The sequence below is a fragment of the Corythoichthys intestinalis genome, chromosome 5 (genome assembly GCF_030265065.1).
Source record: "Corythoichthys intestinalis isolate RoL2023-P3 chromosome 5, ASM3026506v1, whole genome shotgun sequence".
Lineage (NCBI taxonomy): Eukaryota > Metazoa > Chordata > Actinopteri > Syngnathiformes > Syngnathidae > Corythoichthys > Corythoichthys intestinalis.
In genome coordinates this window covers 20407333-20419344 of record NC_080399.1, presented here as the reverse complement: position 1 = coordinate 20419344, position 12012 = coordinate 20407333, and the positions used below count along the sequence as shown (strand labels likewise).

The following is a 12012-nucleotide window of genomic DNA, read 5'->3' as shown; positions in this document are numbered from 1 at the left end:
TGATGTACAGTATGTTGTATGTATATATCCGTCGTGTGTCTTATCTTTCCATTCTAACAATAATTTACATAAAAATATGGCATATTTTAGAGATGGTTTGAATTGCGATTAATTGCGATTAATTACGATTAATTAATTTTTAAGCTGTAATTAACTCGATTAAAATTTTTAATCGTTTGACAGCCCTAGTATTATGTTGTATGACTTGTCAAGTGCCGTTAAACTGTGTGATTGAATTTCACTTTCTTGTCCTAAGGAAAACAATATGAAAAAAGCATACTCAGTTTTTTCCTAGAAGTAATAAGAGGGTGACCCAAAAAGATGCGTACCCATGAAAATTTCAATTGTGACTTTGATTAAAAAGCTATTTATTTCAAATTACAACCACACATTATTCAGTTTATGGAAGACCATTCACCAGAGTTTCAGCTATTTCTGTCAATTTTTAGTCAATTTATGGCTTTCCCAAGATGTGTTCCAAATGTCCACCATTCCGTTGCAAGCAAACCTGTACTCGTCTGACAAAGTTGTCAATCACTTTTACACACTCCTCTTTCGGGTTGGGAAGGGTTGTGAGAGCTTCACAATGGTTTCAGCAAGACGGGGCACCACCTCATACAGCCAACGAAACCATTGCTTGGTTGAGGCAGAGGTTCGAAGAGAGACTCATAAGCAGAAGATGCGATGTGGAATGGGCCCCGCACTCACCAGATCTTAACCCCCCAGATTTTTATCTGTGGGGTTTCCTCAAAGACAATGTATACCAGGGAAATCCACAAAAAATTGAGGAACTGAAAACTGCCATCACAGCAAAAATAAGAGCCACCCCGAAAGAGGAGTGTGTAAAAGTGATTGACAACTTTGTCAGACGAGTACAGGTTTGCTTGCAACGGAATGGTGGACATTTGGAACACATCTTGGGAAAGCCATAAATTGACTAAAAATTGACAGAAATAGCTGAAACTCTGGTGAATGGTCTTCCATAAACTGAATAATGTGTGGTTGTAATTTGAAATAAATAGCTTTTTAATCAAAGTCACAATTGAAATTTTCATGGGTACGCATCTTTTTGGGTCACCCTTGTAGTAAATTAGTAACTAGAGTGCTTTTAATGACATAGTGACCAAATTTTAAAAAATGCATTTTAACTCCACCTTGTTTGCAGTCATGTTGTTTGTCGAAGCACAGCTCATCTCAAGCCTTGATAGATAAGTGTTATATTTCATTTGAGTTAAACAGGTCATAAATATTTAGGTCAATTCTTTTTTAAAACTACCAAACATTTGCTAATTATATTACTTATATTAAAGTTTAAAGTATATTCTACTGTTATTATTCAAACATTTATGCATTTATGTACAATCCATATAAAACTTTCATGTGCAATATCATTTAATTATAATTAAGTGCAGTGGTACCTCTACATACGAATTTAATTCGTTCCAGGAACTGGTTTGTAAGTCGAAATGATCGTATGTCAAGTGGGATTTTCCCATAAGATATATTATAATTCGATAAATTGTTGCACAGCCCAAAAACCTATGCTAAATCCTTAATAAATACTGCAGGTACAATTACAAAAAGCAATTACACATAGCAAAATAAATAAGTTATAAATACAAATCGTAATAATAATATAATAATAATGTAACGAATCAGGTTCTAATGTGACGGTTGTGTTTTGCATGCTGTTCCTGAACCTAACGCGCCGTGTGACTGACATAAGCGTGAGTGAGGTGCTAAAGAGTGGGAAGTTTGTACTTTTTTAATGTTGTTGTTGGTGTCGTCTAGGGCGGACAGTAGCCGCGTTGTTTTACACAAGTTCTGACATAAATGATTAAGAAACCCACGAAGCTGGCGACTTTCTTGCCGATGTTACAATATTAATAATATTAATAATAAATCGGAAATTTAAAAAAGTCTTTTTATTGTCACCTTAACCTATAACCTATAGAAGTTCACAGAAGTCAGAGGAGGAGTACATGAGGGCACATCTGCTTGAGGATCTTCGAGATCAAACACATATTCCGGCCATATTGTCGAGCCAGTTCACTTGAACCACGCTCATATTTTTCTATCATTTCCTTCTTAATTTTAATGGTAAGTGTCACCTTTTTCCTTTTTTTCACCACCTGCACTGACCTTCTTGGGAGCCATGTTAATTTCTCTCAGAAGAAAATCTGCCGTGCGTCCGTCTTGCGGGAAAACAATACAATTGCGACCCTGTCATAAATAGTCGTATTTCGAGCATGCCGTCATATGTTGAGAGAAATGACAAGTCAAATTTTATGTCATATATCGAAAGGATTATATGTCCATGCGATCGTAGGTCGAGGTACCACTGTAATAGTTATTTATCTTACTATATTTGAGCAGAGTAACTGCATATGTACAGTATTTATGTACAGTGATCCCTCACTACTTCGCGCCCTCAGTCCATCGCAAATTTTTTTTCAATTAATAAAGAAAAAATACAGATGAGCTGTCCCAAGTCAATCGCGTAGTCTCACTCTCGCTCCCTCAGCCGCTCTCTGTTGGTCAGGCAGTGAGGGCACTGGAGTTGCTTATTAAAGTCAACGATGATTGACAGACGTTTAATGTTTGAACTTGCCAGGGAAGCGGACTTCAAAAGTGCCGCATGTGTCAATCATCGTTTAACTTGTTAAACAGTTGCTGTAGGAACTCACTGTGTCTAAGAGAACAGCTTGAGTGGATTTGAGTGGACTCACTCAATGAAGCATTTGTTGAAGACAAGCATTTTATTTTATTCTTGTTTAAAAATAATGTGGTGGGACAGTAACATAACAGTTTGAGAACAACTGGTCTAAATGAATCACCTCGATTTAGTTTAACATAGAATGCCTATCTCACCTAACTTCACAGTCGTTGTTGCAGGACTCAGTGATAGTGACGGGTCGAGGTAAATGTTCACATCTCTGGTCTGAAACCTCGAGGTGATCGCTCTTCCGCACACAAGCTGCCTTCCGCCGCCGTTCACCTGCACGTGTGAATGCACAAAAACTTGCACAAATCAAACACCGAATCTCAAAATCGGTGACTAAATAATCACATACCTTCACCTAAAATTCATCTATCAGCCTTGGCCCTTGACGGTTCTTGTCAGTATCACACCTTATAATTACATCTCTTTACCAGGTCCCCCAGGGAACTTTGACCCAAGGGGAGACTGACTAATAAGCCTTTAAAAGGAAATTTTGATAGGCTTACGGCTTTGAGGTTCAGCAAAAGTGGCGAGCGATGCTAGTGACTCGGGTCAGAGTAGGGTCAATCAGAGGAGGTATAGAGGGATCATTTCTTAAAAACTATTGTTATTTTTAAGTGACACTTATCTGTTTAGACACTTTAATCTGTGCACTTATTTTCTCTGCAATTAAGACACTTTATGGGAATGGTGTTCAAATTGCAGCATGCGGGCCATTTGGGGCCTACCATCCATTTTTTTGCGGGCCACAGCATTGCAACAAAACTACTGAAATTTCACCAACAAGAAAAAAATTTCATTCATGAAAATATCCTTATAGTGATCCAAACTAGCTGTTTTAAAAAGTCAACTTAAAAATGTGTTGTTTTGCTTCTAAATGTGTTTCAGTTTCTTGATCAGTGCAAGGCAGATATATTTTTGTAGGACATAGAGATGCACCCCAAAATTATTAAAAATCCAAATTATTTGGCATTACGTCTAACTACAGTGCTGGACAAAGGTATTGGCACCCCTGCAATTCTGTCAGATAATGCTCAATTTCTCCCCCAAAAAATTATTGCAATTACAAATGCTTTGGTAGTAATATCTTCATTTATTTTGCTTGGAATGAAAAAAACGATACTTACCTGTGGCACATTAGTGGCAATAACTAAATCACACTTGCAGCCAGTTAAAATGGATTAAAGTTGACTCAACATCTATCCTGTGTCCTTGTGTGTACCACATTGAGCATGGAGAAAAGAAAGAAGACTTGAGAAGCAAAATTGTGAGGAAGAATGAGCAATCTCAAGGCTACAAGTCCATCTCCAAAGACCTGTATGTCCCTGTGTCTACCGTGTGCAGTGTCATCAATAGGTGTCAAGCCCATGGCTCTGTGGCTAACCTCCCTAGATGTGGACGAAAAAGAAAAATTGACAAGAGATTTCAATAAAAAGATTGTGCGGATGGTGGATAAAGAACCTCGACTAACATCCAAACACACGTTCAAGCTGTCCTGCAGTCCGAGAGTACAACAGTGTCAAACCGTACTATCCGTCGGCGTCTGAATGAAAAGGGACTCAATGGTAGGATACCGAGGAAAACTCCTTACCCAGAGACATAAAAAAGCCAGGCTGCAGTTTGCCAAAACTTACCTGACAAAGCCAAAAATGTTTTGGAAGAATATTTGAGTTTTCTGGGAAAAGGCACCACCATAGAGTTTACAGGGGGAAAAAAACGGGCCGTCAAAGAAAAGAACATGGTCCCCACAGTCAAACATGGCGGAGGTTCCCTGATGTTTTGGGGTTGCTTTGCTACCTTTGGCACTGGACTGCTTGACTTTGTGCAAGGAATTATGAAGTCTGAAGACTACCAACAAATTTTGTGGCATAATTTAAGACCCAGTGTGAGAAAGCTGGGTCTCCCTCAGAGGTCATGGGTCTTCCAGCAGGACCCAAAACACACTTCAAAAAGCACTAGAAAATGATTGAGAGAAAGCGCTGGAGACTTCTAAAGTGGCCAGCAATGAGTCCAGACCTGAATCCCATAGAACAGGGGTCCCCAACGACCGGGCCGCGGACCGTTACTGGTCCATGGCGCATTTGGTACCGGGCCGCGCAGAAATAATAAATAATTTATTAACAACTGCATTCTGGCCGATTGACTTTGGCCTGTGCCGCTTAACACACCAATATCCCTGTCTACTCTAGATATACAACTACAGGATAGGAGGCCGTCATAGAAATGCATTGATGGACTGTTAGCAGTACATTTTGTTTTGTATATCTATGTGCGCTTGGCCTCGATAATAACGTATGACGCAGGTCGTCGCGCATCAAATTTTTTTCCCGGAAATAATTAGCCCCCACACTAGAATGACTGAAAAACAGATATCTTTGGACAAATTTTTTACGGGAAAAAGGGAACTTGACGAGCCAGACGATGAGCCTACAACCTCGAAGAAAACAGAATCTATGCTACTTCCCAATCACTAAAGACCCACGAACTGCGAAGGAGTGTATTCGTGACCCGTATGTGAATAAACCGAGTGAGTCGAGTATGTCTGTGCAACAGGAATATCAGCTTATAGAGATCGCAGATCACGGCGACCTTAAACGTACATTTGAGACAACAACTCTACCGAGGTTCTGGATTAAAGTCATTTCGGAATATCCTGACATCGCTAGGAGAGCACTAAAAACTGTGCAACAATTTCCAACATCGTATCTTTGCAAAGCGGGCTTCTCTCACTCTCCCATCTCGGGACCATCTCTTCTCAACGAAACAAGTTCAGGCCTCCCACTGATTCAGCGGATGAGTTGTATTTTCCCTGCACTTAACACGCCGGGGCTAAAAACAAATGTTATTTTATATTTGCTGTATTTTTCTGCCGCACGTTGCCGGCGTTCTGACAAATTTGGCATGCGCTTACCGTTAAAAATGGCCGCGAATGCAGCGATTCCAAAGTACACACTACAAACTTTCTTTAAAGAAAGGAATATTAACTTACGTTTACCATGTTAGCTGCACACAACAACTGCACATAGCTATCTCACTTACCGACTTCAACGTGTTGTCAAGCATTAATTTACACCATTTTCGTGTTGCACATGTATGTTTATAATGTAGTTTTTTTAGCACCATTGGATAACATTTAGAGTCCAACTGAATATAAAACAGGGCTTTTTTCACCGCCACAAAAGCTTTGGGAGCAAACCAGTCCGTGGTGCAAAAAAGGTTGGGGACCCCTGCCATAGAACACCTGTGGAGAGATCTGAAAACGGCAGTTTGGAGAAGGCACCCTTCAAATCTCAGAGACCTGGAGCAGTTGGCCAAAGAAGAATGGTATAAAATTTTAGCAGAGCATTGTAAGAAACTCATTGATGGATACCGGAAGCGCTTGTTCGCAGTTATTTTGTCTAAAGGTTGTGCTACCAAGTATTAGGCTGAGGGTGCCAATACTTTTGTCTGGCCCATTTTTGGAGTTTTTTGTAAAATGATAATGATTGTTTTTTCATTCTCTTTTGTGTTTTTTAATAAATGAAGATATTACTACCAAAGCATTTGTAATTGCAAACATTTTCTGGGAGAAATTGAGCATTATCAGACAGAATTGCAGGGGTGCCAATACTTTTGGCCAGCACTGTAAAACTAATTTCTAAATTCATAGTATTTTTTTGTTTATCGGGGCATTCATTAGGCTGACTTCCAGTTCGTGAAGAATGACACCAGGATTTAACATTTAACTCAACCACTTGAGTGATTTTTAGAAATCACAGTATTCCCACAGTTATTTCTCAGCATTCGTGCTATTCCTCCACGAAATCTCATTGAAATCAGTTGTGTTATTATTTTGGCATAACACTAACCAACAAATAAATGGCGAAACAATGCAGCTCGCCTTTGTGCTTTTGCACTTGGCAGAGATAATGAATAATTATACTCCTTCAAAGATGATATTTTTGCATTCAAACAAGTTGGATTTCCTTAACAGCCCTATTGTGTATACTTTGCACAACCACAAAGATGGAAAGGGGTAAAAACATCAAGTTGAAGTTGTACCCTGACAAATGCGGTTGCACTCCAGCCAAGGGCCCGAGGGATCCCAGACAAACTGCTCTCTGTGCTTCTCGATGGGTATGTTGAAGGAATAGCGGACATCCGGGTTGTAAAGGTTTCCCACACATAAGACCTGCAATAATGACAGGGAGAGTCAAGGTCGCAAAAAATGATCTGTTTTTTTTTTATTTTGTCTGCACAGAAATTCAACCTTTAAAACAGATATCAGTTACGAAGTGTTGATAAACAAGAGGGGAACATTCAATCTAGCAGTCTTCAATGAAGCAGTGCAGTTTAGCTTTATGCGGATTTGACAAGCTGACTCTATGGTAGTATATACAAATAAATGGCTCATTAGACAGTCTAGTTTACACATCGAGATTTCTATAAAAGAAACAATTTAATGTGTACAGTGGATCCCTGTTTTCTCTGTTTGTAGTTCGTTTATCTTTGGTAACGGCAGGCTTTCGACTCCTTTTTCGGACTAGCAATACATGTCAGTGATCATTTTACAAAAAACTCCAAAAATGGGCCGGACAAAAGTATTGGAACCCTTTGAAAAATCATGTGATGCTTCTCTAATTTATGTAATTTATAGCACCTGTTACTTACTTGTGGCACATAACAAGTGGTGGCAATAACTAAATCACACGTGCAGCCAGTTAAAATGGATTAAAGTTGACTCAACCTCTCCCCTCTGTCCTTGTGTGTACCACATTGAGCATGGAGAAAAGAAATAAGACCAAAGAACTGTCTGAGGAATTGAGAAGCAAAATTGTGAGGAAGCATGGGCAATCTCAAGGCTACAAGTCCATCTCCAAAGACCTAAATGTTCCTGTGTCTACCTTGCGCAGTGTCATCAATAAGTGTAAAGCCAACGGCACTGTAGCTAACCTCCCTAGAAAAGAAAAAAATGACGAGAGATTTAAACGAAAGATTGTGCGGATGGTGGATAAAGAAACTTGACTAACATCAAAAGAAGTTCAAGCTTTCCTGCAGTCCAAGGGTACAACAGTGTCAACCTGTACTATCCGTCGGCATCTGAATAAAAAGTGACTCTATGGTGGGATACCCAGGAAGACCCCATTTCTGACCCAGAGACATAAAAAAGCCAGGCTGGAATTTGCCAAAACTTACCCGAGAAAGCCAAAAATGTTTTGGAAGAATGTTCACTAGTCAGATGCGACAAAAGTAGAGCTTTTTGGGAAGAGGCATCAACATAGAGTTAGTTTACAGGGGAAAAAACGAGGCCTTCAAAGAAAAGAACACGGTCCCCACAGTCAAACATGGCAGAGGTTCCTTGATGTTTTGGGGTTGCTGTGCTTGCTCTGGCGCTGGACTGCTTGACCATGTTCATGGCATTATGAAGTCTGAAGACTACCAACAAATTTTGCAGCATAATGTAGGGCCCAGTGTGAGAAATCTGGGTCTCCCTCAGAGGTCATGGGTCTTCCAGCAGGACAATGACCCAAAACACACTTCAAAAAGCACTCGAAAATGGTTTGAGAGAAAGCGCTGGAGACTTCTAAAGTGGCCAGCAATGAGTCCAGACCTGAATCCCATAGAACACCTGTGGAGAGATCTGAAAATGGCAGTTTGGAGAAGGCACCCTTCGCATCTCAGAGACCTGGAGCAGTTGCCCAAAGAAGAATGGTCTAAAATTTCAGCATAGCATTGTAAGAATCTCATTGATGGATACCGGAAGCGCTTGTTCGCAGTTATTTTGTCTAAAGGTTGTGCTACAAAGTATTACGCTGAGGGTGCCAATACTTTTGTCCGGCCCATTTTTGGAGTTTTGTGTAAAATGAGAATGATTTTTTTTTTTTTTTTTTGTCATTTTGTCGTTTGTGTTTTTTCATTGCAAGCAAAATAAATGAAGACATTTCTATCAAAGCGTTTGTAATTGCAATCATTTTCTTGGAGAAATTGAGCATTATCTGACAGAATTGCAGCGGTGCCAGTACTTTTGGCCAGCAGTGTATGCCTTGTTACAGTAAGTGTAATGCAGGAGCTTAATGTATGTGTAAAACCTGTTTCCCCCACCATTTCTGTGGTTTTAGGAGGTTTGACAGCCCCCCCCCCAAATAAATAAATAAATAAATAAAATAAAATAAAATAAAATAAAATAAAGAGTATATCTGGCTCTGTGGCGACCTTTTTGTCAGGGAGTTCCGGCAAGAAATTCTAGCCACTTTCACCCCTGAATTCATCTTAATGTTTTTAACCTGCAGGGTTAGAAGTTGAACTTCATTTAAATGAAAGAAGTGAAATCACAGAAGTAACAGCATTCCTGATTTCAACATATTATAATTTGGTTGAGCTTGATCAACAAAGGGTGTGATTTCAACATTTCAGGATCTTTTTTTACAGCAGCAATACAGAAACATCCATCCTTCTATCTGTCCATCCAGCCAACTATTTCTATAGTACCATATTTTTCGGACTATAAGTCGCAGTTTTTTTCATAGTTTGTCTGGGTGTGTGACTTTTACTCAGGAGCGACTTATGTGTGAAATTATTAACACATTATGACATCATTTCACATGTTATTTTGGTGTTTTGTAGTGACACTGATGGTTTGGTAAACTTGTTAGCATGTTCTTTATGCTGTACTTATCTGAATAACTCTTAATACCTATGGCCACGTTCGCGTTCTGCCTTTGGCAATGTGTGTTCAATTGTATCATTGACTTTTTTATATTGAAATGTATGCTTTTGGTTTGTGGCGCTTTCACGCCCAAGTGGGGGCGCATTCGCACTTGTTTACGCGAAGAAGAGCGCTCACATGCCAGAAGAAGACGGACGCAGTGTCTGAGCGAGTGGGGGGTGAAGAGAGAGAGAGAGAGAGAGAGAGAGAGAGAGAGAGAGAGAGAGAGAGAGAGAGAGAGAGAGAGAGAAACACGGCTGCGAACCTACGTTCATTGTTTATGCTTGTAAAATACCTCTACAGAGGCAACGCCTGTGTGTATCATCTTTTCTGTTGTTGTGTGTTTTCCACCCACGATCGGACACTTAGAGCCAGTTGTATGGTTGTTTGAATGATGTGCTAATGCTAACAAACACATCCTAACCGTTTGTGTCATTGCTGTAATAGCAGCTAATTATCATTTATTTACGTTGATGCGAACCTGTTTGGTATGGAGGACGAAATTGATTTGTATTGTTTCTATTTTTAGTTTCACTCTTCAAATGATGGTGTCATAACGACGGCCAAAACAAGTTTAGCAAATTATACGGACGTCCAGCATCGTCATTTGGGAGTTTAGCTCGCTGTATAGCCGTAGGGTCCTGGTGAGGACAGTATATTCGCATTTCGTTGTTCATGAATCATGTAACATCATACTGTACACTTATTCAGCATGTTGTTCTCTATTGTATTTTTATATTAAATTGCCCTTCAAGATGACATATCTGTTCAATGTGTTGGATTTAATCAAGTAAATTTCCCCCAAAAATGCGACTTATACCCCGGTGCGACTTATATATGTTTTTTTTTCCTCTTCGTTGGGCATTTTATGGCTGGTGCGACTTATACTCAGGTGCGACTTATAGTCCGAAAAATACGGTATACCATTTGTCCTAATTACGTTTGCACTATCCAAGATGAATGGGTGCAACCTGGACAGGTTGCCAGCCAATTTTAGGACACAGAAATGTTTTACGCTGCTGTAAACCGAAGCAAAATGCTTATCGGAAATTCTTGTAATAATGTTTTCTACCTGTAGTACGAGCTCCTCTTCAATTCGATCAGTGCAGTTGATACGCTCCACTTTGGTGTTAGAGCCACTGTACTCGATGACCGTTCCCTTGAAGGTGATTTCCCTCTTGAACACGGCCACCACAAAGTTCCCATTCAGCAGGAAGTTTGACTTGCTGTCAGATAATGCTAGGGGAGGGGAGGGCGACAACTCTTTAGTGGATAAGCCAGAGAAATATTGCACTATTGAAAACAGCCAGTCTGTTTTCAGCTCATTGTTCTTCAAAACCACACATGCAACACGTGGAGACACTGGCGGTCAAAGATAGCCTCTATTGGGAGTCAAGATTGTGTGACACTCGGCAGTAATTGACGCTGCAGTGCAAACAATGACCGCGAAATGAGAAAACAACACACATAGTTCAACACTGTAGCAAGTAAACACCACCACGAGTTTCTTTCCACAACGGTTCCATGAAGCATGCAGTTAATTACAATGTCTGCAAGCCAAAATGTTGCGAGTGATGAACTCCTTCCACTTTGTTTACATTCTACTTTGCACGTTATTTGAGCACAAAGCTAGTCATCTTTAGCCCAGCGATGATTGTTGGTTTGAAACGATGTGCCGCAACTGTGCAAAACATGAGCAAACAAGTAAAATGGTACCTTAATTTGTTCCGTGACTAAGCTTGAAATCCAATTCACTGTTACAGAATTCTACCAATTATCATTAAATTACGTTAATCTGTTCCAGCCTCAAACATATTTTTCTTTTTGTTGAAAAAAAAAAAAAAAAAAAGAAAAAGCACCGTATTGCATTGACTCATCATTTTTAAACTCAAAAGTTGAAAATCAAGTCATGGTTCTTGACAAATTTAATGCTTTTTAATACATTTTTAGCACCTTAAACATATAATTTAAGACCAAAACATGTTGCAACAATTTCCGATGAAAAAAAAATACAAATTTACTGTAAACACAGAGCTGCAGCCACAGACAGATGGTGTTTTTCTCCAATCATGTACAACTTGACGGATTTGACACCCATTTGTCTCTAACAAAAGTCTTTTGGCAGATTTTGCGCTTGGGGTGGGAGCCATTGGTACCTCACGATACGACACCATACGATTTTTGATACGACGCTCACGATATAATGATTTCACGATATGGCGATACAACGATTATCACTAGGTGGGTCAGGAAATTATTCGAGGATATTCTACAAAACAAATAATGAATAGAAAAACAAACTATATTTATCCTTCTGCCATAAATTGGAATAAGTTTAACACTAGCACAAGGGTGGCAGCAAATGAACAAATGTTCATTCGCTGCCATCACTCCCACTTCAACTGGATTGGACATCTACGGCTATCAGTGGCAGCCAATGTCAGGCCATGAGCTCATTTTGGGGCATTTCAAGTCATTCCCTGTTGATTTTCGGTCACTTCCTATTGATTTTGCATTACTGAAAAGGAAGTGAGTCATGAATGTTCGCAAATGAATCAGAAGTGACTCAACATTAACAGAAAGTAACCTGTAAAAGCCCTGAAAT

General features: G+C 39.6%; 1 protein-coding gene across 5 annotated transcripts in view; it reads right to left on the bottom strand.

Moving 5' to 3' along the window:
• LOC130916739 (A disintegrin and metalloproteinase with thrombospondin motifs 20) overlaps positions 1 to 12012 on the bottom strand; it is a 301389-nt gene that overhangs the window by 95497 nt on the left and 193880 nt on the right. For all 5 annotated transcript variants that reach the window (XM_057837674.1, XM_057837675.1, XM_057837672.1 and 2 more), the window contains 3 exons: positions 10480 to 10646; positions 6764 to 6893; positions 2872 to 2998 (listed from right to left, as the gene is read on the bottom strand). In XM_057837674.1, the coding sequence (XP_057693657.1) occupies positions 2872 to 2998; positions 6764 to 6893; positions 10480 to 10646 (424 nt within the window). The remainder of the gene's footprint in view (positions 1 to 2871; positions 2999 to 6763; positions 6894 to 10479; positions 10647 to 12012) is intronic.